Here is a 26240-nt window from a genome sequence, read left to right as displayed (position 1 = left end):
CAATCTACAGATTCAATGCAATCCCTATCAAATCACTAATGGCATTTTTCATAGAACTAGAACAAAAAATTTCACAATTCATATGGAAACACAAAAGACCCCAAATAACCAAATCCGTCTTGAGAAAGAAGAATGGAGCTGGTGGAATCAACCTGCCTGACTTCAGATTATACTACAAAGCTACAATCATCAAGACAGTATGGTACTGGCACAAAAATAGAAATATAGACCAGTGGAACAAGACAGAAAGCCCAGAAATAAACTCATGCACCTATGGGTACCTTATTTTTGACAAAGGAGGCAGAATATACAATGGGGCAAAGACTGCCTCTTTAAATGGTGATGGGAAAACTGGACAGCTACATGTAAAAGAATGAATTTAGAACACTTCCTAACACCATACACAGAGATAAACTCAAAATGGATTACAGACCTAAATGTAAGACCAGAAACTATAAAACTCTTAGAGGAAAACATAGGCAGAACACTTGATGACATAAATCAAAGCATCCTCTATGACCCACCTCCTAGAGTAATGGAAATAAAAGCAAAAGTAAACAAGTGGGACCTGATTAAACTTAAAAGCTTTTGCACAGCAAAGGAAACTATAAGCAAGGTGAAAAGACAACCCTCAGAGTGGGGGAAAATAATAGCAAATGAAACAACTGACAGAAGATTAATTTCCAAAATATACAAGCAGCTCATACAATTCAATGCCAGAAAAACAACCCAATCAAAAAGTGGGAAAAAGACCTAAACAGACATTTCTCCAAAAAAGACATACAGATGGCTAACAAACACATGAAAAGATGTTCAACATTGCTCATTATTAGAGAAATGCAAATCAAAACCACAGTGAGATATCACCTCACACTGGTCAGAATGGCCCTCATCAAAAAGTCTACAAAGAATAATGCTGGAGAGGGTGTGGAGAAAAGGGAACGCTCTTGCACTGTTGGTGGGAATGTAAATTGATCCAGGCACTATGGAAGACAGTATAGAGCAATGCAGGATACAGGATGCTTGGGGCTGGTGCACTGGGATGACCCAGAGAGATGGTATGGGGAGGGAGGTGGGAGGGGGGTTCAGGATTGGGAACACATGTACACCCGTGGCAGATTCATGTTGATGTATGGCAAAACCAATACAGTATTGTAAAGTAAAAAAACAAACAAAAAAAAAACCTAGAAATAAAACCATCATATGACCCAGCAATTCCACTCCTAGGCATATACCCCGAGGAAACCAAAATGGAAAAAGACACATGTATTCCATTGTTCATTGCAGCATTATTTACAATAGCTAGAACATGGAAGCAACTTAGCTGTCCATCAACAGATGAATGGACAAGAAGTTGTGGTACATATACACAATGGAATATTACTCAGCCATAAAAAACACATTTGAGTCAGTTCTGATGAGGTGGATGAATCTAGAACCTATTAAACAGAGTGAAGTGAGTCAGAAAGAGAAAGATAAATATCATATTCTAATGCACATATATGGAATCTAGAAAAATGGTACTGAAGAATTTATTTACAATATATTCTTACAGCAGTGGAGAAACAGACATAGAGAATAGACTTATGGACATGGGGAGAGGGGAGGAGAGGGTGAGATGTATGGAAAGAGTAACACAGAAACTTACATTTCCATGTGTAAAATAGATAGCCAATGGGAACTGCTGTATGGCTCAGGAAACTCAAACAGGTGCTCTGTAGCAACCTAGAGGGGGAGGATGGGAAGGGAGATGGGAGGGAGGTTTAAAAGGGAGGGGATATGTGTATACCTATGGCTGATTCATGTTGAGGTTTGATAGAAAACAATAAAATTCTGTAAAGCAATTATTGTTCAATAAAAAATAAATTAAAAAATTCTATTCAAGATGATTCTTCTGTTAGGATTATTTTCCAGTGTAACTCCACCATCAATAAACGGCATAAAAGAAAAAAAGAGTTAGTGACATTCACGCTGATCTTGCCGAAACATCTGTATAAAATAGTCATGGTAAAGATTATTGATTGATAGACATAGAGATACATAGATACAGACAGATAGAGGACAGAGAGATAATACGTGAAACAAAGATAGGGGGAAGAAATCTGTGTCTGTGTACAGCAGTTAGGACATCCTCCAGGGGATCTTCCCAAACCAGGGATTAAACCCCTGTGTTGGCAGGCAGGTTCTTTACCACTAGTGCCACTGGGAAGCCCAGACATGTTAGTGCACCAGTGTTATTTGGGAGCCTATTAGGAACACAGAGTCCCAGGACCCACCCCAGAACAGCTGAATCAGAATCTGCATTTGACAAGATCCTCAGATGATCCTTTTGTTCACTGATACTGGAGAAGCACTGCTTTGAGCAGCCTAGAACAGCGATCTTCAGTAACTGTTGCCCAAGTGACACTGAGGGTGGAAACATATATCTTACAAGCACAGCTCCTCTGGTTGAGTCAGGGGCGAGTTATCTAAGTCTTCTTGGCCCCCTAGTGGCACCTCCCACTGCTGCCAGTGGGTACTTTTACTTCTATAGGGGAAACAAGGGTGCCCAGTGCTTGTACCCTAATGTCTACTGTCCCAGAGGGCATGAGCCACCACTTTCTGAACAACATCTAAGCCCCGGCTTACTATGGGAGCTCAAGCAATAATCAGTCATCTATAACAAGTGGTTTTGAAGCAAGTTTATGTGCAGAAGTACAGGACATAAGAAAAATCAAAGAAAGCAGGCAGACAGCACATTTAATATGAAAGAAAGATAAGACAAAGAGAGAAATGAGAGTAGCCCTATAGTCAGAACTGTCAGACAAAGTATAGGATGCCCAGGTGAATTTGAATTTTACTAAACAACGTGAGACAGACTTATACTGTTTGTTATTTACCTGAAATTCTAAATTTACCTGGGTATCCCGTATTTTCAGTTGCCAAATCTAGCAACGCTCATTCCTCCCTCAAGAACACTTTTCTCCCAATCTCAGGGCCCAGGAGTCTCCTTCCAGTTGGACTCCAAGCAGATTTCCCTCAAAGAGGTCTCTGCCTGAGTTCAAACCCTGGATTTGCCGATGGTGGCAGCTGTGGAACCCTGGGAGAATGATTTAATCTCTGTCTTCCTCTTCTGTAAAGCAGGGAGGCAGGAAAACCTATCTCACAGGACTGTCTGGGGGCTAAAGGAGAAGGTATCTGTAAGTCAGTGTGTTAGTCACTCAGTTCAGTTCAGTTCAGTTCAGTCGCTCAGTCGTGTTCAACTCTTTGCAACCCCATGAACCACACCATACCAGGCCTCCCTGTCCATCACCAACTCCTGGAGTCCACCCAAATCCATGTCCATCGAGTCAATGATGCCATTCAACCATCTCATCCTCTGTTGTCTCCTTCTCCTCCTGCCCTCAATCTTTCGCAGCATCAGAGTCTTTTCCAGTGAGTCAGCTCTTCACATCAGGTGGCCAAAGTATTGGAGTTTCAGCTTCAGCATCAGTCCTTCCATTGAACACCCAGGACTGATCTCCTTTAGGATGGAATGGATGGATCTCCTTGCAGTCCAAGGGACTCTCAAGAGTCTTCTCCAACACCACAGTTTAAAAGCATCAATTCTTTGGTGCTCAGCTTTCTTTATAGTCCAACTCTCACATCCATACATGACCATTGGAAAAACCATAGCCTTGACTAGACGGACCTTTGCTGGCAAAGTAATGTCTCTGCTTTTTAATATGCTGTCTAAGTTGGTCATAACTTTCCTTCCAAGGAATAAGCATCTTTTAATTTCATGGTTGCAATCACCATCTGCAGTGATTTTGGAGCCCAGAAAAATAGTCAGCCACTGTTTCCACTGTTTCCCCATCTATTTCCCATGAAGTGATGGGACCGGATGCCATGATCTTAGTTTTCTGAATGTTGAGCTTTAAGCTAACTTTTTCACTCTCTTCTTTCACTTTCATCAAGAGGCTTTTTAGTTCCTCTTCACTTTCTGCCATAAGGGTGGTGTCATCTGCATATCTGAGGTTATGGATATTTCTCCTGGCAATCTTGATTCTAGCTTGTGCTTCCTCTAGCCCAGCGTTTCTCATGATGTACTCTGCATATGTTATATAAGCAGGGTGACAATATACAGCCTTGTGTACTCCTTTTGCTATTTGGAATCAGTCTGTTGTTCAATGTCCAGTTCTAACTGTTGCTTCCTGACCTGCATACAGGTTTCTCAAGAGGCAGGTCAGGTAACTCAGTCGTGTCCAACTCTTTGTGACCCCATGGACTGTAGCCCGCCAGTCCATCGACTGTCCATGGGATTCTCCAAGCAAGAATACTGGAGTGGGTTGCCATTTCCTTCTCCAGAAGATCTTTCTGACATAGGGATTGAACCCAAGTCTCCTGTACTGCAGGCAGACTTTACCATTTGAGCCACCAGGGAAAACTGATAACTGTAAAGTAAAGCACAAAGTAGGAGCTCACTGAATAAAAATGTACTTTATATCGTTGTCTGTCAAGGTCTTGTGGGTCTCTTCCTTTCCGTCTAAATTTGCTGCTGGTCATTTCCTTGGAGAACTGAGATTACTCTGCAGGGGGAGGGGAAGGGAAAAGAGGATGTGGTGCTGGAAAGACCCAGAAGGGGTTGCTTTCCCTCATTCTGAGGGGCCTGGCCTGGCCAGGCGACCCTGGTCCCTGCATTTCCGTTCTATCTCCCCCAGGGGCCATGCTGGGGGATGGGCTGGGGAAGGAGGGAGGAGACCATGTCACTTAACATTTGCTCCTTGACCTCGGCTGACCCAGTTCATTCACTGCAGGATGGAAGGAAGTGCACTCGGAGCCCTTCCTTTGCCAGAGCTTCTTGGCCGGATGTCAGCCATCAGGGAGCGAGAGTCTGCCTCTTTGACAGTGAGCTGAGCAACGGGCGTTCCCATAGCCCGGCCAGGTGGACTAGCCCAGGACAATGACCCCTGACATCTCAAGGTCAGACATGCTCAGAAAACTGCGGAGCAACAGAGCCAGCATTTAGGAAGTGTTATTTCTTCTTCTGGGAGTAAACCTGACGTGGAAGCCTCATCACCTCCCAGCTTTTGTTTTCATTTTTGTTCCCATGAACGCCAAGATCAGAGACTAGATTCTGGTAATGAACTGGCCTTCTGCATTAAACAAACAAAACAAGAAAGCCAAGGTATCAGGGGGTAGGGGCGGAGCTTAAAGTCTCCTCCCCACAAAGAGAAGATATTGAGGCCAGGTTTCGCGGTTGCTTCAAGCCAGCATCCCTCATGGAAATCAAACAATTCTCCCGAAACTGCGATCTGAATGCTGCGGTTCCCCTGAAACTGTCCCAGGCTTTCCTCCTCTGCTTGGCGCTGACCCATCGCCTGCGGCAGCAGCACTTTCCCAGGAAGCTATTGTTATTTGTGTATCTGATGGTTGACAGCCGAGCATGCTGACAGCAAAATTTAGAAAGGCAAAGAAAAAAAGAAGCAGAGGGTGAAAAGAACAAAAAGGAAGCTTCCAGCATCCTGGTGGGAACATGGAAGCAGACACACCTTTCTTTTAGCCCTCAGCACAGCAAGTTAGGGCTCCTCAGAAAAGCCATCCTCAGGCAGAGTTACAGCCTGGCTGGAGGGTGGGCGTTGGTCATGGAGACACTGAATGAGGCTGTGCCCCTCTGACCCTCCCCTGGGGCTACCGTCTGGCGTGTATTCTCTGATCTTCCCCCAGAATATCCCTCCAACCGCCACCGAGGGGCTGCATTAAGTCACTGAGCCCACACAGCACACAATGGGGGTGACATGGAGGGGCTCTGTTTTTCAGGGCTGAACATTCCAAATGAATTCATTTCCTTCTGGGAAAAAGCACCACCTTGTTCAGAGCACGAAGTTCCCAGGGCTCGGCTTACCGGGCAGCATTCTGAATACACCTGTTGGGATCTTCGGCGCTGCCAGGAGAAGGGATGCTGTATGCTTTGTTCTGTTTTCTCCTCTCAGCTGACTGTTTCCAGGGTGTTGATTTCCCTGACAGAATCTAACTGAAACAGGGTTTGGGTTAGGACTCCACGCTGCTTGGGAGGAAGCAAAACATATGCACACAAATATACAGCAGACCCTTCAACAACATGGTTTTGAACCATGTAGGCTCCCTTATATGAATTTTTTTTTTCAGTAGAATACTACAGTACTACCTAATCTGTGGATGGTGGATTCTCAGATATGGAGGAATTGTGGATAGAAAAGAACTGCAAATCTGGATGACTAACTATAAATTAGACGTGGGTTTTCCACTGTGTCAAGAGCTGGTACCACTATGTACTACGTTGTTTAAGAGTCAACTGTAGGGACTTCCCTGGTTGTCCAATGGTTAAGAATCACCTTGCAATGCAGGGGACACAGGTCTGATCCCTGATCGGGGAACTAAGATCCCACATGCCTCAGAGCAACTAAGGCTGCGTGTCGCAACTACTGAGTCTGTGCACCAGAGCTAGAGAGTTAGCAAGTAGCAACAAATGATCCTGCATGATGCAATGAAGATCCTGTGTGCCACAACTAAGACCCAATGCAGTCAAATAATTAATTTAAAAAATTTTAAAAAGTCAACTGTATACATGGAATATAAGGGTAAACTAGGAAATTAAAAAAAAAAAATGAAATTGCTCAGTTGTGTCCGACTCTTTGCGACCCCATGGACTGTAGCCTACCATGCTCCTTTGTCCATGGGATTTTCCAGGCAAGAGTACTGGAGTGGGTTGCTATTTCCTTTACAGGAAATTAAGGACAATGTAAAAAAGAGAAAATAACAGAAATGAGTTAAATGGAAGAGATAAAATGAAAAGGCAGCCAGAACAAGCAAATTAGCCCTACTTTAGTTCTAAGTTTCCTGGTGGCAGAGGTAAAAAAGGTAATTGAATGGAATTATAAACTTATTTGCTCCAAAAGGAATGAACAGGATGGACCTTATAGAAGGAATACTGAATAACATAATCAACATTATCTTTAACTGTCACTTTGAAAAAGTCCTAGAAGCATTTTTACACATGTTTCTTCTGTCAGCTTTCTGAGCAAGGTGGAACCTCACCCACCCTCTGCTTGTTCACAGTTCAGTCTGTGCCCAGACCTGTCTGTGGCTCTGTAAGTTGTTTAAGGGATTCCTCTGGACTCTTCCTCCTACCTCTGCTCTGAACCAACTTCTCTGACTTCTCTGGTCTCCATCGACCATTTCAACCCCGATTTCCCCAGGTCCATTCAATTCTTTCCCTCTCAGGACACACCCACCTGTCCATAGGGCTTCTTTTAGGGATTCCTGCCAATAGTGACTTCTCATTCCTAGCCTTGGTTTTATGTCCTATAAATCCTGCCCACCCTACTCCATGTTCTGCCCAAGTCATAGCTCTCTTGGCCCTAGCTCAGACCCAGATAGCATCCTGCATGACTGTGAAAAAGGGTATCAGCCTTCAATAAGGATGGTGGTGGTTTAATTGCTAAGTTGTGTCCAACTCTTGCGACCCCATGGTGCCTCTTGGACCCCAGAGTAGCCTGCCAGGCTCCTCTGTCCATGGGATTTTCAGCTCAATAAGGATAAGCTAAATCTTAATTTTAAAAAATATTGTCAGAGAGCTGAGAAAATATGGTTCAGGTGTGTTGATATTTGATTGTTTAACTCCAGAATGATAAAGTTTAAAGGGATTAAAGTAATGAATAGATACAATGTCCCTCAAGGGATTAAAATAATGAATAGATACAGTGTCCCTCAATTTGCTCTTCCTAGTCATCCCTAGGAAGACTTTGGTCAAGTGCTGGAAGGCAGGCAATTCACAGTTGCCTCATCTAGCTAGAGGTACAAATGGAGATATTCTGAGATTAAAATTAAAGAGATACATCTCTGCTATAGGTCCGAGTGAGAGGAGCCATGTGGAAGGGACAGTTGGAAAGTGTGCCTTGTACTGTCTCTCTGCTGGAGCAGCATTCCACCTTGACCTCCCAGTAAGATCAAGAGTTCCTGTGGGTAGAGCCAAGGCTTTCATCAGGAAAGGAACTGTGAATCTATTCAAGTTCCTGCTCAAGGACTTGGCTGAGACCCCAGAATGCTCCTCCATCAAGCATGAAAGAGATGATTGAAAATGAAAAAAATATTTAGTTCTGCTGTTACTGGCCAACCACCTGGATCGTAAAAGAACTTCATTTTGGTTCTTGTGCAATGTCTGGTTTGGGGTAAGACCACACACTGCTGCTCTGTAAATATGAGTTAGCAGCAAAGTATACCTCTAGGTGATGGAGTGATTGTTTCATTGGATGAAATTGTTTGATATAGTCCACTTTGATATCAGGGAACATTTGCCAAAAGCAAACAAATGGGCTGATGCTTAGATGCCCTAATAAGGTTATGATTAGATCATAGGTTTAGTAGCTTCTTGAGTTCTATTCCTCTTCAGTTAAGTTCAGTTCAGTCGCTCAGTCGTGTCCGACTCTTTGTGACCCCATGAGTCGCAGCACGCCAGGCCTCCCTGTTCATCACCAACTCCCAGAGTTCACTCAGACTCACGTCCATCAAGTCAGTGATGCCATCCAGCCATCTCATCCTCGGTCGTCCCCTTCTCCTCCTGCCCCCAATCCCTCCCAGCATCAGAGTCTTTTCCAATGAGTCAACTCTTCGCATGAGGTGGCCAAAGTACTGGAGTTTCAGCTTTAGCATCATTCCTTCCAAAGAACACCCAGGACTGATCTCCTTCAGAATGGACTGGTTGGATCTCCTTGCAGTCCAAGGGACTCTCAAGAGTCTTCTCCAACACCACAGTTCAAAAGCATCAATTATTTGGCGCTCAGCCTTCTTCACAGTCCAATTCTCAGATGCATACATGACCACAGGAAAAACCATAGCCTTGACTAGACAGACGGACCTTAGTCGGCAAAGTAATGTCTCTGCTTTTGAACATGCTATCTAGGTTGATCATAACTTTTCTTCCAAGGAATAAGCGGCTTTTAATTTCATGGCTGCAGTCACCATCTGCAATGATTCTGGAGCCCAAAAAAATAAAGTCTGCCACTGTTTCCACTGTTTCCCCATCTATTTCCCATGAAGTGATGGGACCGGATGTCATAAAACCCTGCTCTCAGCCAATAGGATGCTGTCTTTGTATTTCTTATAGCTGAAGCATATTCAATTTATTTTAGTGTGTTTTAAAATTTGCATTTGATCTATCAGAAGAGGGTTTTTTTTTTTAATTCTGATTTAGTAGTAGGATTATGATGCCAGCTGGAGGGTCTAAAGGATCTGTTCCAAGATTCATTTTTTGTATCACCACGTCTCCTTTTTATGATATGCAAGAACTAGGACAAGAGAATACATAGATATTTGGTGTGGGATGGTGCTCATTTTATTGTAGAAGTAAAAAACTGGCACCTTATGGACCAAATGTAGCTGGTAAACATGCTTTCTTTATCATGTCATGTTTTCCTTTAAGCTTAGACTTGTTGCTGGCATATGAAAATTGAGATATTTCACCTCTTTTTCACACACATATATACATACACACATACATATATGTGTGTATATATATATTCTTAATTAAAAGAAAATTGCATGAAAATTTTCCTCTGGAAAATCAGAAGATCCAGGAACACCAGCCCCAGTTTCCCCATGGTAAAGCTCAGTAGTAACTGGCCATTGGCTAAGACACAAGTTCTCCAGTTTGCAAGGTACCACTTGCCTTCCTGACCTCCGTGTATTTGACCTGCTTGACTCTGGTAGGCATCTGAGTTGTGATGCCTGTGCGGCGCCCTATTTTATAGGATGGCCAGAATGAACAGAGGCAGCCCAGGGGAGTTACAGAAGACTGATAGAAACCCTTGAAAACAGTCCATTTCTGATGGGTGGGTCTCAGAAGGAGCAAGAAAAGTCTTGCCTTGCTCAGGCCCTATTCTAAGACACACAATCCATGTTTCTCTCATGTCACCTTAAAGCCATTCGACTGAAGGAAAAAGGAAGTCACAGACTTGAGAAGACACTTTTGTTTGCTGTTGGCCTTTGGTTCTGTGCTCTCCAGAGAGGACCTCAGAATACATGTCCAGGGATGATGCTAGAAATAGGACTCCGACGGTAAAGAATCTGCCTGAAATGTGCGAGACCTGAGTTAGATCCCTTGGTCAGAAAGGTCCCCTGGAGAAAGGAATGGCAAACTTCTCCAGTATTCTTGCCTGGAGAAGTCCATGGACAGAGGAGACTGGCAGGCTCTAGTCCATGGGGTCACAGAGAGTCAGACATAACCGAGCAACTAATACTTTCACAGTGATTAAGAATGGACTCTGAGCCTGAGCCAAATGCCTCAGGATAGTGGTATTCACCCCTTCTCCCCACCCCCAGGTGATGGAATGAGATGGTTCACAGCCTGGGAACCTTGGCTTCTGCTCCCTGGGCACAGCCCTCAGGAGGAGGACAGAGCTGTCACCAGGGGCCCTGGTGTGAGCTTATTATTCTATGCTACTGATATCAAATCAACGAGTGCCCCCTCCCATGTGTTTCCAGAGGACTCTTCTTTCTTTGGTAGTTCCTCTCCCTAAATGCTCTGATACTAGAAAACTTAGAACTAGGATCCAGTGGGATGGTGGAGGGAAAAGGGGTTTCCCTTCTTTATTCTACCCCCAGGTTGACATCTTAACAAGAAGGGTTCTAGATCCTAGCACCTGCATTGCTGCCTATATGTGGATGGACCTGGCCATGCAACACAGCAGTGCAAAGCGAGCATGTTACTGCACACATGCAGAAGAAGAGCTTTCTTAGTGGCACTGGAGACTGAACTCATGCAAACCCAGACACACCTGATTCTGCTTGAGAAATGAAACAGTTTAATTCCCTAACATCAGCCCAGAATCGTGGGAGGGACTCACAACACATCTGCCTTTAAAGTTTTTCTTTCAGTAGTTTAAATTTGATGTACCTAAAAGTAAGATGAAAGTGGGCGAGGAGAGGAACGACGTATGTGCTAATCTGGTGGATATTTTCAATTGTCCCAGATAGAAACCCTTTGATCAATAGGATCTACATAAAGCACCATGTTTGCATTACTAAAGGCCTTCACCTTCCTTCAGCCCAACTGACAGATAAGACCAAGATTTTCTTCTGTAAGAAATGCCGTGAGGACTCATTGAGACAGAGCCTGATGTCAAAAACATGATTTCTTCCAGTTCAATCCAAAATCCATCTGCTTTTACAGAATAGGTCTAAACCCCAACACTCAGGGTTCAAATCAGGACCTACTCATTTCAGGCATTTGGTGGCTGCCTCAGCCCTAAATTATACTTTCTAAATCTATTCTGGGACTCGGCTGGGTTATGAAGCTCTGACATGAGAGCAGCAACCCATTTTTAAAACATTTTCAGGGGTGAAACAAAACAAACCAAGCAAAAGAAAAGAGGTGTTGTTGTTGTTGTTGTTGTTGTTGTTGTTGTTTTCAGAAAGATCTTAGGAAAACTAATAGTGGTGGGGTGCTGGCTTTTGACACAGGTGACCAACGTGAGATGTTGAAATTGGTCTTTCATCTCTTTTGCTTTTTTTTTCCTCGCTGGGCTAGTTCTAAGGGACTGACTGCAGTTCTATTTTTCTAACATAGTGGTTCAAGTTGAGGAGGGGGAGCTGTTTAAAACAGGAGCACTGAGTTTCTAGGATGCTTCAGGGAGGAAGATTCACTACTGGCCTTGGTTGTTGTAACCTTCACCTGTTAGTCCTCATCCTGGGCTCCACTTGCTTGGTCCAGGACTGACCACAGGTTGAGTAAGAATTGTCCTGAGAGTTTCTCCCTTTTCCTGTTTCCTGTATTTCCCCCTCTCTGCACTGTGCTCTTTTCTCTCCCTCACTGGTACCTATTTTTTTTTTTTCTTTCCAGGTGGCCCAGATGGTAAAGAATCTGCCTGCCAATGCAGGAGACACAGGAGATGCTGGTTTGATCCCTGGGTTCGGAAGATGCCCTGGAGGAGGAAGTAGCAACCCAGTAGTATTCTTGTCTGGAAAATTCCATGGACAGAGGAGCCTGGCGGGCTGTAGTCTGTGGGATCGCAGAGAGTTGGACACAACTGAATGACTGAGCACACACATACTTCTGGTACTGTTTCTCAAACTTTAGTCCATGTTATAACCCTCAGAGGTTCAGATTCAGTATGTCTGGCAGGGAGACCATGTATCAGTGGGTTTTGACAACACCTGGGTGACTCTGATGCACATGGCTTGCACACAGGCTTTTTGATAACACTGTACTCAGATGATCTCCTAGTCCTTATAGTACTAAAGGCAGCCCTGGATAGTCTAACATTCCTTCTAAGCGTTTCTCTTCGATTTTCTTTGCACCTCACTGGATGCACCTTCTTTGCCTTCTTTGCTGGTTCCTCCTCCTGGGACTGACCTCTAAACTTGGGTCCAGTCCTCTGTCATTTCTTTGTGCCACTGTTCAGGCCTTGTGGCTATTAACATCATCCTCCAAGAGTGTCCCAGACAATGTTCAACCATTGACTCCCCACGGAAAATAGCCCCGATTTATAATGTTGGCCAATTTCCATGGTGTAAATTCTCCCATCACCAACCCTTTCAAACTGCCCACTGTGGTCACTGAAAGTGGCCACACATTGGGAAGAGATGCCATAGTCAGCTCTTCAGGGCCTGAGATAAGCCAGTCCTATCAACCACAGATTACTGTCCACATTACTTCTCCAGTGCAGACTCTTGCCTAAACACCAAACGTGTTTTTAACGTCTTTCATTTGCATTTTTAGTCATCCTCTCAAGTTTAACACATCCAAACAGAACCCCTTATCTCCCTGTCCCTGCTGTCAACACTACCCAGCTTGTCTTGCAGCATTTCCTATCTTAATGTCAACTCCACTCTCTGGGTGCTCAGAACTCCTTCTTGTCTCCTCTTTCTCTGTTGTTCAATCCATCAGTCAATCCTGTCAACCCTACATTCTAGCTAAATCCAAATTCATTCATTTCTCACCACCTCCAGAATCAGCATCTCTCATCAAGATTCTTACACTCATGACCTAATGAGTCACCCACTTCCTTGCCCAGTTCTCTCTTGGCCTACTAGCAGCAGAGGCTTCTTTAAAAACGTGTCAGCTGAGGTCATCTTTCTGTCCCCAAACCACTGGTCTCCTTCTGTCCTGCTTAGAGTAAAGCCCCAAAGTCCTTCTTGTGGTTGGTGCAGCCCTCTGTCATCACGGTTCCAAACACTTCCCTGGCTGCTGCTCCCAACCACTTAACCCCACCCCCCCACGCGTACACCCGTGGCAGATTCGGGTGGATGTATGGCAAAACCAACACAGTATTGTAAAGTAATATAAAGTAAAAAAAAAATTTTTTTGTAGAATTAAAAAATTGAATGTTGGGCCCTAGACATTAGAGTCCTTGGGATATTTATATTCTAAGACTGATTTTGTTTGATTTAACTTGAACCACATTTTCCAGAAATTATTAATATACTTCTAAAAGCCTTATTGGTTTTTCCTGATTAATGTTCCAATAGAGGAATTGGAAGGACCATTGGGAATGCAATCTATCCATGTGGAAATGTGACCTTGGGCATGTTTGAGAAAAGTCAGCAGGCAGTGGAGGATAATGATCTGGGGCATATTTATGGACTATTACTGATTCTGACTGGTAAGGAATAGGGTTGCCCATGCACTCGGAAGGGTTAACTGTGTAGTAGGGTTTCAGGAAGTTTTTCTTTTTTTCCACTCTTTTAAAGATTCTTTTCCCATATACCTGATTACAGAGTATGGAGTAGAACAAGAAGATTTTCATGAGCAAGTTCCCTACTAATACAATTAACATCCTAAATTGAGTCACTCCGTTAGAACTGACGGACATAGATATTGACATGCACAAGGAAGGCAAGCACTTTGCAACCTCATCTTTTGGTTGACAATTCTGTTTGAGTTTATGATTGTGAAAACATTCTTTTTATTCATGTACTCATTCAATAAATGTGTATTCATTCAATAAATATGCTATATATGTGCCAGGTACTGCTCTAGGCTCTGAGACTTAGTAGAAGAATTGATCACATCCTTTGAAGCAATTAGTTATTGAGTGTCCATGAAAGGAAGAGAAAAAAAGAATGAAAATCCACAGATGTGGTTCATCCACTCCCAGATTAGAAATCATAGACCCACGGCAGAGTCTTCTGCTCTATTGTTTCCTACACATAGATGCTATTGTTCTCAGAGGTGCATTGATAAATCAGTACAAATAACAGTGGATTGTTTTCAACTATGCACTCAAAAAAAAAAAACCTCTTATATTACACAGGTGGATACTGTTCACTCTGCTAGAGCAATTTATAAGAGATCTGCTTTCAGAATACCTATACAGAGTGTCCTGAGAATAGAGGATTGGTTTTAGGAACATGGCTGCAAGATGGTGGGTTGAAATATACCCAGAAGGGACTCTGTCTCTGCTGCAATGCAGAACAACTTTGCTGGAGTAAATGGATTTGGGTGTTTTAGATCCCAGCTTATCTAAAAGGAAGTCCTACATGGTACTAGCCCCTCTGACTTCAGAAGGCTGTGTTCAGTTCTCCAGAAAGTGATCTCAGAGTGTTGGGCACTTCATAAGCTGTCCTAGGAATATGGACTCAACTTTCAAAGAGATTAATTTTTCTCTCCAATTGAGAATGACACTCTTGACAAAAAATCCAAAACAATCGACTCATTGATTTCCTTTTTATGTGAAGATACAGAAAGCATCTGAACTAGCTAGTTTCTTTAAACTAGCCTCTTGTCCAGACAATCTGTCTTGGCAATAATCTCACCATGGGGCAGTGGTTCTCAATGTGGCCAGGCAGTAGAATCACCTGGGGGCTTAACTATGATGGTGCTTGGGTCCCTTCTCCAGAGACGCTGATATTTGTTGGTTTGGGGGTACAGCTTGGTTGCTGGGATTTTTAAAGCTTCTCAGGTGCTTCCACAGTGAAGCCAAACTTGAGAAGCACTGCTTTAGGATGAGTGATGGCATTTGACCCAAAATGTTAACAAGAGTCCTAAGAAGAAATCAGGGCCTGGGGGCAAGTAGTCTAAAGAGGAGAATCATTGCCTGGTTTCATGCTGAGCCTGAAAGCCAAAGTTTGGTGCAGGATGGTGAGGGTCCTGTGGGTCCTGATCATCTGAATGTTAAATGACCACCAGCCCCATTTTTGCTGGTGGAAAATGTGTCCATGCCTTTCTGTTTCACCTTTCCTCCAGCCTGAGGAATGAGAACCCTGGTGTGGGACCCAGTAGAGGGACAGCCTTTCAACTATGCATGTTCTGGCCAAGATGAGAAGCCATTGATTTAAACTTGACATGAGCTGCTGTGAGAAATAAAATAAAAGTTGGCGCACCAAATTTGGGTCTGTTGAAATTCCATGGGACTGACCCACGTGTACAACATGGCCTTCAATACAGCCTGTGAACCCAAGAACTGGAGTCCCTGATACAATTCATGTTCTTCCTCCTCCAGAGATGTGTGTATTTATAGAAGGAACAAAATCTATGCAGGATGAGGGGGTTGGATAATAATATGTGTGAATACACTGATCTGTCTGAACCATTTCTTGGCTGTCTGCTTTCGATGGTAATAAATATCCACTAAAAGCCGTCTGCTGAATGTGTTTTTGGTAAAGTCTTGCACTTCCCTGCATGAATACATTCAGAATGTAAGCACCACACACTCCACGACAGAGACTCTGTTGTACTCTGAATGCCTAAGTTATGCAGCTTAGCAGCTGTGATAATGTAGTGGTTTGCAAAATAATAGACAGGCCACACTTCAACCTGGAATAACACGTCAAGTAATGAATAATGTGGGTGCAAAAAGGTTTAATTTATACTGTGTTAAAGATACTGCTCCAAAAATACCACACCATTTCAGACTTTCCAGGACAAAAAAAATCCTCTTTTACTTGGGTATTTAAATAATTGCAGTAAAAGAGAATGCTTTCTTATCTATTTATCTTTTTCAATAAAGATATCCAATTTCTACTACTCTGTGAAGAGACAGATACTGAATCTGATCAATTGTTCAGATACACACGTTCCCCTGCAAGACACATACTTTGGTCTTAGATTTCAGAATGAATAGGAGAAAAGCATTTGTCTCCTCAGTTTGCATTAACATATAAGCATGGACACATTTTCCACCAGCAAAAGTGGGGCTGGTGGCCACATAACATGAGATGTGTGGCTCTTCCTGTTTATGGCTTCATTCTGATCCTCTTCCCCAATGTTCTCCCTGAGGGAAGCTTCTGGCATCTTTCAGATTTCATTCATTCTCTCATCTAGTGAATGTGATCACCCTCCTGTTAGGAACCAGGGGCCAAGCTGTGCCTCCCATCCTCCAGGAGCGTGTCATCGTGTGGAGAGTGAACGTGAAGGAAACAGGCGGACAACAGGCAGATCCAATGTAGTGTTATTTGTGCTATTATAAAGGACCTATTACCACTCCAGTCTTCTTGGGCTTCCCTCATGGCTCAGCTGGTAAAGAATCCACCTGCAACGTGGGAGACCTGGGTTCAATCCCTGGGTGGGGAAGATCCCCTGGAGGAGGGCATGGCAACCCACTTCCGTATTCTTGCCTGGAGAATTTCATTGACTGTATAGTCCATGGGGTCGCAAAGTGCCAGACACGGCTGAGTGACTTTCTCTTTCGCTTTCAAAGGATATTCAGGGGTTTCCTAGATGGCGCTAGTGGTGACAGATAAAAAAGAACCAGCCCGCTAATGCAGGACAGGCGAGAGACACAGGTTCCATTCCTGGGTTGGGAAGATTCCTGAAGGAGGGCATGGCACCCCGCTCCAATATTCTTGCCTGGAGAAGCCCATGGACAGAGGAGCCTGGTAAGCTACAGTCCATGGGCCACAAAGAGTCTGACATGACAGAAGCGACTTAGCACACACACTCAAGGGACATATGGAGAGCTTAGAGAGCCTGAAGGAAGGAAAAACAGTTATTCATACTTGGGGAAGGGACAGGGTACCTGGAAAGGCGTCCCACAGGATGTTATCTTTAGGCTGAAGGGTGTGAATAGGGAGTTGAGTAGGTGGAAGGAGAAGGCAGTGTGTATCAAGCCTACAAAAGCACATGCAAAGGCCGTGTGGCAAGGGAGAGCATAGTAGTTGGAGGAACCACAGATATGTTCAGTATGGTTGGAGTGTGCAATATCCAGAGTAAAGGGTGGGGAGAGATTAAGCTGGAGAGGGTCTCGATTATGAAGGGCCTAGTAATTATCTTTAGGCATTTGTACTTATCCTGAGGCAGGGATTTTAAGTACACAAGTGGAAGATGATAGGGGCCTGAACTAAGAAATGGGGAGGATGTGAGATGAGAGATGTGAGAGAGATTCTGGAGCTAGAACCGGCAGCATATGGTGAGTGATTAGATGGGGGACCCTAAGGAAGGGGAAGATACCTGGGTTCCTGTGTGGGTGTTCAGGTGGCTGGTGGGGTTGGAGGCAGAGGAACAGGATTGTGGGTGAGATGATGAGTTCCACTTCGAACATGTTGAATGTGAGGGGTTGAGACACTCAAGAGAAGAGAGGTGTCCAGTCCACCCTAGGACACATGGGTCTGGCTGATAGGATAAATCAGCAGAGAGATGGGCATCCTTAATAAATGGACACAGTACAGACTTCCCTAGTGGTCCAGTGGCTAAGACTCTGCACTCCTAATGCAAGAGGCCTGGATTCAATCCCTGGGCAGGGAAATGGATTCCACATGCCTCAACTAAAAGATAACTCATGCCACAATGAAGACTGAAGATCGCATGCCACAACTAAGACCCAGAGCAGCTAAATAAATAAATATTTTAAAGAAATGCACACATTAAAGCAATGCAGGCCAGATATAGCTTGGCCCACTCTTAGGTTTTGGACTTACAAAGGTAATCTCCATCATGAAACCATTTCCTCATATTACAGAGTCATTGAAGTTTAATAAAAACCTTCCTCCCATCACCAAAGTAAACTCCTCCCCGCACTTAAAGGTCCACACTTGCTCTTTACTTAACTCATTTATACATTATGTTCTTACATTTATTAGAATTTTCCATGAAGTTCAGTTTTACCTTTCCAGCTGTAGAAGCAAAAGGCCTTATAGAAATCATCCAGGCTTGAATAAGTTGACTTAGTTGGCACTGGTGTGCAGTGAATTTGAAACACTCTGGTTTTCATGTTTACATAAAATTGGGAGTCCAAGGAAAATTATCACCAGGAAGTACTTCTGTCTTGGCTTTATCAAGTGAATGACCCTTAAAGAACCTCTCCGGGTAACAGTAAGTGTGACTAACAAGTGTGTATAAAAGGCTATTGGTTGTTAAAAATACAAGACAAGTGTTCCTCTACTCAAAGGTAAACTTCAAAAATATGCCTATTGAATGTAAATTGGTACAGCCACTATGGAAAACAGTATGAAGGTTTCTCAAAAACCTGAAAATAGAGTTGCTATATGATCCAGTAATCCCAATCCTGGGCATACATCTGGAGAAAAGTCTAATTTGAACAGATACATGCACCCTTATGAATGGTAAAGAAGCTATTGTATGTCTGTGTGTGTGTGTGTGTGTGTGTATATATATATATATATATATATATGCAATGGAATACTACTCAGCCATGAAAAATGAAACAATGCCATTTGTAGTTACATGGATGGATCCAGAGGTTCTGTTAAGTGAAGAAGTCAAAGAGAAAGACAAATACCATACATTATCACTTATACATGGAATTGAAAATATGACACAAATGAACTTATCTACAAAACAGACTCACAGACAGAAGGGTAGACTTGTGGTTGTCAAGGGGAGGGGGGTGGGGAAGGGATGGATTGGGAGTTTGGGATTAGTAGATGTGTACTATTACATATAGAATGGATGGACAACAAGGCCCTGCTATACAGCACAGGGAACTATATTCAAAACACTGGGATAAACCATAATGGAAAAGAATCACTTTGTTGCACAGCAGAAATGAACACAACACTGTAAGTCAACTATAATTCAATAAAATAAAAATATGCCCATCATTAATGGTTGCCTCCTTTCTACATGCCAGGTATCATGGTAGGTCTTACATACATCACCTCTAATTCTTAACAGCCATCTTTGAAGGTAGACAGTGCAGATAAATAAACCAGGCTGAGAAAGCCTGAGTCACTGCCAAAGTCACACAGTGGAGAGTGAGGCTCTTGTTTCTTGGGACAGTGTGGCTGCCAGGTGCACCCTTTCTAACCCACCTAGGTGCTTCCTTCTCCACCCGAATCATCTTCATTTCTAGTTTCTAGCGTGTGTGTGTTAGTCACTCAGCCATGTCCGACTCTTTGTGACCCCATGAGCTGGAGCCCACCAGGCTCCTCTCTCCATAGAATTCTGTAGGCAAGAATACTGGAGTGGATAGCCATTCCCTGCTCCAGGGAATCTTCCTGACCCAGAGATTGAACCCAGGTCTGCTACATTGCAGATGGATTCTTTACCATCTGAGCCACCAGGTAGAAGGGAATAGCTATCCACTCCTGTATTCTTGCCTGGAGAATTCCATGGGCAGAAGAGCCTGGTGGGCTATAATTCACGGGGTTGCAAAGAGGTGGACACTATTGAGTAACTAGCGCTTCCACTTTGGGCTTCCCAGATGGTGCTAGTGGTAAAGAACTTGCCTGCAAATGGAGGAAACTTAACAGATGCAGGTTCACTCCCTGAGACAGGAAGATCCCCTGGAGGAGGGCATGGCAACCCACTCCAGTATTCTTTCTTGGGAAATTCCATGAGCAGAGGAGCCAGGTGGGCTACAGTTCATAGGGTTGCAAAGAGTCAGACACGGCTGAAGTGACTTAGCACACACACATCTCCATTAGTTAACTGTAGCTGGATTGTATGACTATTGTATGCTTTATAACTGCTTCGTTTAGATAAACCCCAGATCCCTAATCTCTGCTATATTACCAAACACAGGCATTTTAGATGTCTTTTTCCACTCTGCATAGCATGGTGATGGGCTGATGGCAGTCTGTGAAAACATGAACAAGAACCAGGCCTGGTCTCCCAGTCTGAGTGTTTTTGTAGTTCAGGATTTGATGGCTGTCAAAGTAGCAGAGTTAGAAATGTGCAATTCTGTTTTTTCACCTCAACTTTAGCAGTTGGAAAACAGAAGCCCTGTTTTTAATCCTGAACAGCACATGACTGTCAGTGTACTAGGTCATGGGTTCTCTTTGGTTGCCAGAATCTCTGCCTTTGGTAAGTTTCCTTTTCTGTAAAGTACTAGTGACAAGCTGGGTATAGCCCATTTCTCAGGGCCAGGTTGCAATGTCAAAGCTCTTTCAGGGAGCAAAGGTGATGAAATATGGACTCAATGACAGGGATAAATATATCAGGTCCCTGACTGAAGTCCTGCTCTATCCTTGACTCTGTGTCTCCGGAGGGAAGATTAAACCTCCACATGCCTTGGTTTCCCTGTTCATACAGGGCAAGGGCAATAAATAAGCCCAGTTCTCTGTGCCTCCCTACAAAGCGCACTGGGCAAAGGTGTTGTAGAAAGGCAAGGTTTTACCGCCATTAAATATCATGAGGCCATTCAGATGTCTGGCACCATGTAAACTGCTGATGTAACCAAGAAAGCTGTCCCTTCTTGAATTCAGGGAGTCCCAAGAAAAGAGCACTGGTTCTCAGTATTTGCCCTGAAAGTAGATGCCACCTCTAGCCTTTCCTGCCCCCTTTTTATATAAATATGTGATGCTGACTCTAAAAGTTGTCATAAAACCAACAATGGCATAAAATATCCAATTGAAATCGATATGACATCATATGTTCCAGTTAGTCTCCCCCTCCCCCACGGTGGAGGGTGAGTGTGGAGCCTCATAGGAACATAAAGGGGCTCCTCTTGTGAGTGATGGGATCTCAGACCCCTCCACTTCACAGCTGGCCATGGAGATTAATAGGACATTTGATGCTCCAATGATAAACATGCTTCTCTTAAGGGCCAAGAAGCTTTCAGATTAGACTCCTGAGACCCTGGCGACACTGGTGTGTCCAAAGACAGGACATAGGTCTGTGTCTGGAATGTCAGTATACACCAACACATGCAATAGACAAGTTTCATATGTGACACCATGTTCATATATTGTCAGCTTTTCTTAAATAACAGAAACGGTGCCTGCATACATCTGGACTTATGAAACATACGTGATTCATTACACCTCCATCTGAAGATTCTTATGGGTAAATAGGTTACTGAGGATTTTTTGTGTATATGTGCAGGATAACACTCTTGTTAGTTCTGTCACAGCTCTAGTGTGGGCAACTCACATTTGCATGTGAGTTTTCATGAACAGAACATATCATATAAACTTAATTATCATACAGGTCAAAAAATTTTCACTAGAACCCAAAATCACATTCAAGATAAGCTACATTTGTAAACATAACAGTTAATTTGTAAATTTTGCTATAACATTTGGTCCTATAATCTAAAGCTCTTGGTATAAAAGGGAGCACACATTAGACACTGAATACATTTAAGTGGATGACCCTCATATGCAGCCCAAGAAATATGTCTCAGAAGAAAGACCTACACACCGTAAGAAAAGGAAGTGAAGTTTTTTCATTGTTACTCAAACGGCAGAAAAAAATGTAACTCATAGAAAGTCAGGAAATCAACTCCCTCTGGAAGTCTAGATTGCCCCTCCTACTTTTAAAACTTAAATCACGTTTTCCTTAAATTTAAAAATTACTGAGTAGTCAGTATACAAACCAGAAAAAGTCACTTGAATTAGATGCTGCTCCCCTTTATAAGATGCAGCAGGTTCGCTGATCTATCATGAGAGCAGTTTGTGATGCTCTTTGCCTTATTGATTTAAGATTACACCTTAACCTAAAACGTCTAAGTAGACATCCACAGCTCATGGAGGGGCCTGCCATGATGCAAACGGATTTTAGGCACTGCCCCCACATGCATGAGCCCCCCACATCCCAAGTATGACCAGATTAGCATTAACGACAGTCATTCCCCCAAACTGTATTAGTCACTCCAGAGAAGGGCAAATCTCTGTTATTGTTTTACAGCATCTTCTCTGCCAGGCGCTACCGTAAAGTAAGCATGTTTTCAGAAAATTAACAGAGCCACCATCCATAATGTTAAAAAAAAAAAACAACTGAATGATAGCAAGGTATTTGAAACAACAACAAAACAACAGAGGGGATTTTAATCAACCAGGTGCATCATTTAAACCCTCAAAGCATCACAGCTCCTTCCGTCTTTATCACCTCCTTTGAAGACACTGTCACCCAGAAAAGGACAGGGAATTTGCAGCCCTGCTGCACTAATGGATTTGTTTCACCAGAGAGGAAAACAGGTTTTACAGCCCAAAGCTCTTCTCAGCAAGCACCCGCATCTTCCATCCTCTTTCCAGAGGGCAATCCCTACCCCAATCTTTTATCTTTCATCTTTAACAGCTCCCACCTCCATGCATAGCCGACCAGAATTTGCTTCAAATCTCTTATCATTATCTGTTAAGAATAAATTGCATATACTATAGATTTCTCCAGTCCCTGGAATTTGAATTTTTTTTAGGAAAACATGACTTCCAGAAGGGATGCTATGTACAATGAAAAGAAGCCTCTCCTTTTCTTTGGAGCAATTGCCCGAGTGAAAAGCAAACAACCCGCCACGTTGCTTACCCTCTCCACACTGCGTCTTCTCAGAGATCCATACGGAATTTTCAGTAGGAGTCTCTGGGATCTATTTGGAGCCACTGCAGCTTGAACCACCATGGTGTAGAGCCGTGGGTGAGTGTGTCTGCGTGAGTGTGAGTGAGTGTGTGTGTGTGTATCTGTTCCCAGCAAAGGGAGAGATGGAGGAGTCCTCAAAACTAAGTTATGGTCTCCCGGAGGTTTCCCAAATATCAAATAACTGAAAGAGGTTTTTTTTTTTTTTTTTTTTCTTTCGACCGTATGAGTCAAGATGTGGTGTGTCTGGAGGTGGGGGATGGGGAAGAAAAAAAAAAGAGCCCAAGTTCTGCAACTTCAGCGCGCCGCCCGCAGCTCAGCCCCACTCCCTCCCGCCTGCCCTTGCCTGTCAGTCCCTCGGTGAGACTGCACGTCCCAGGAGTGGGCCAGTGAGTGACGCTCTGGGGGGAGTGATCCTGAAATGTCAACTTTGCTTCCCGCGGCTCCAGACTGTAACCAGGTCAGTTGTCTAATGGAAACCCTATCAGACGTATTATTCACTCTGTCACGTGACTCCAAAGCCCCTCGGCCGTACAGTAGGTCACATGCTCACCTTAAAAAGACTATTTGGAATATCACCATCTGGTGCAGAGATTAATGTGCAATTCTGCATTCTGATTTCACTCTCTTCTGGACACAGGGAAAATATTTGAAGGGCAGTGGTATAACACAGTGGGGACTTGAGGGGGAGTCCCTCTTTGTAGTCATAAATTATGCGGATGACCCTGAGCGTCAGACGTGCATATTTTTTCTTCCTGCTTTCCAACAGATAGAAAACAAATGTAGGCATACAGTTAATTATATATGTGAATGGCATCCACAAAGAGGAAGTCTGAGGGAAGAAAGGAGAAAATGTTTGTATCACATGGTTCAAATGAATCAAATCAAATACGCCAGACAGACTCCCATTTGGCATTTCCTCATTTAAATGTTTGTGTTACAGAGCATTGATTTTTATGTGTGCCAATAAACATGAAGAAATTATGTTTGATTTTACAAGGCTCTGAAAAGGACTATCTATGCTCAGACTCACCCATCACATTTGTATATTCCTCTCTAATCAGATGGTGTAATTCTACATCAGACAAGCTTCTCAGACCGAGGGCACACATGCTCTAAAAATTTTAATGTCCTGTAATATTTTGTTTCTGACATATTGTTCACTTATGAGACTGCCCTCATCTCTATGCCTCCCTAAACCTGCTTATTTCGATAGCAGACAAAATTACTCAACAGGAAAAACAAGTAAGGGGCTTCTAGGATTGGAGGTATTTTAGGTTTTTTTCTTTTTAACTTATTTTTGCCTCTGCTGCTCTCTCTGTTGTGAGGTTTTATGAAAAGGATGCCATTTCCTTTGTAAAAATCCCGGGCTTTTGGGTGTTTGCCTAATATCACTCTTATGTTTTGGGAACCAGCTTTTATTTATTCTCTACAGACCCGTTTATTGAAAACGATGGAAAAGAAAGTTCTGTTTATTCTAAGACTCTGATGGGAAGTGGGGGTGGGGTGTAGAGGGGAAAAAAGTGGAATTTTACACTGCTTGAAAATGAATCCGGAACAAGACTCTTAGAAAGGGGGTGCTCCTGGGGGTGAGGGTGGGGGAATGGAGACGCGAGTCTGGTCACCCAACTCAGACACACATTAAGAGGCAGTTAAAGAAAGCATCAAGTTGATGTGGGAAATTCCAAATATACAACAATCGGGCTTTGTTCGTAATGGGTTCCATATGTGCAGTTGGAGAGTTAGTGAGAGGGTGAGAGGGAAGGGGCGGAGGTAGACGGGGTAGGGGGAGATGGAAAGTTCTCCAGCATGACCTGCACGGAGTCTTTGGCGAGGTGGTTTAGGCTAACTCTTCTTCCTCTTTCTCATTTCCTTTCTGCACTGCCTGGTGGAAATGTATCTGGAAAGCTACCCAGTAACCTGGCCAAATCAAGTCTCTCTTTCCTTGTTGATTCCACAATGGTTTTGAACAAAGGAGAGACACATTTTCAAAACCCTGATCTGGCCAGAGCCCTGGGATTTCTGTTTGCAAGTGCAGCTTGAGAGGGGGGCCGTGGATCAGATCAACAGAGAAGTCACCGTCTCTTCCTGACCCAGGCCAGGGCAAAGCCCCTGGGAGCTGGATTTATTTATATTTGACTAAATGCAACTTCCTGTTTCCCAGGGGTATTAATGAAGGTTTTGATGCAGAGCTCAAGTCTTTGCGGCATAGTTCAGATCCTAAGAGACACTTTGATGAACTAAGTGCAAATAAAACAAAAACATATGCCTTTGATTAAAGTTAAAATACATATAGAAGAGAATGTTAATGGAAACAAAAAAAATAACCCTTGGCCAGACTCCCACACATTTGAGCCCCACACATTCTACCCCTCTCCCCTAGGGGTAGGGTGTGGGGCAGGATCATTTCTCATATCAGCACTGGCGCTTCCTCCCAGCTAATAGAGAATCCTCCCCAATCCCCATAGAATAGGAGGTTTGAACCTCAAACCTCAGAGAGGTTTGAAGGCTCTTAAAGTTCAACTTGTTCAAAATTATCTTTCTGACGGTCTTATTCTAGGTGTTTGAGATTTACATGTTTTAACTAATTATTGAATCTAATGTACTTATTTTCAGAAGACTATTATTGTTACACTGTTACAATACAAATATGTTTCTTGGGAGTGGATATAACCCATACCTTAGCAGATATGACCACTTTAGAGAGATGAGGGTAACTGATATTTAGTGAATGTTCAGCCATTGCCAGGCAACATGATAGAAGGTTACCAAGAATTAAATTTCATTATCTCAGTGGTAAAGAATCCACCTGCTGATAGAAGAGACGCAAGGGACTTGGATTTGACCCCTGGGTAGGTCGGGAAGATCCCCTGGAGAAGGAAATGGCTACCCATTTCCCAGTATTCTTGCCTGGAAAGTCCCATGGACAGAGGAGCCTGGCAGGCTACAGTCTATGAAATTGCAAAGAGTCAGACATGACTGAGCATACACAAACATCCATGTTTTACAATTGATGAAATTAGGGCCCAGAGAGGGTTAATAAGTTGACCAAGGTAGCACAGCTAGAACTGTCAGAGCTAAGATGAAAACCAAAGTCAATTTGGCTGATTTCAGGGCCTGACTTGGTCCCTTGTACTCTCACCTACCGCAGAGAACTTTATCCGATTATAGCACTTTGGTAATCTAAAAAAGAGATGTATCCACAGTGCCTGCCCAGCAGAGGAATGGGAAGACCACTGTCTTTGAAACAGAGAGAATGTTCATACAAGAAATGGTGTTAGACGGAGCAGTGCTAGTGTCTCTGGAACCACTGCTTTGATGTCCCTTGGAGCTAAGCCTTTGAAAGGTACAGCTGGCTACCCCACCCCCATCAGTAGATTCAACCAACCTGGAGACAGGTTTTGACCCACAGTTGGTGGAACTTATGAATGTGGCATTCACAGATACTGGGATTGGTCCAGGAACCAATCCCCTGCTGATACCATCAAGCGGCTATATTACTTAGAGCATGTCTTTGCCAGGGTGGTGGACGATAGGGTTCCCTTTGCCTCCAGGG

At 43.5% G+C, this 26240-nt stretch overlaps 1 protein-coding gene across 1 annotated transcript in view; it reads right to left on the bottom strand.

Annotated features, from left to right (window-relative positions):
- The window catches only part of FRMD4A (FERM domain containing 4A), a 366806-nt gene extending 340872 nt beyond the window's left edge, over positions 1-25934 (bottom strand). Inside the window, exon 1 of the mRNA XM_040248505.1 lies at positions 22637-25934. Coding sequence (XP_040104439.1) covers positions 22637-22729 — 93 coding nt within the window. The 5' untranslated portion in view covers positions 22730-25934. The remainder of the gene's footprint in view (positions 1-22636) is intronic.
- Positions 25935-26240: the final 306 nt, after the last annotated feature.

The sequence above is a fragment of the Oryx dammah genome, unplaced genomic scaffold (genome assembly GCF_014754425.2).
Source record: "Oryx dammah isolate SB20612 unplaced genomic scaffold, SCBI_Odam_1.1 HiC_scaffold_10, whole genome shotgun sequence".
Taxonomy (NCBI): domain Eukaryota; kingdom Metazoa; phylum Chordata; class Mammalia; order Artiodactyla; family Bovidae; genus Oryx; species Oryx dammah.
This window is presented reverse-complemented; position numbering and strand designations above follow the sequence as displayed.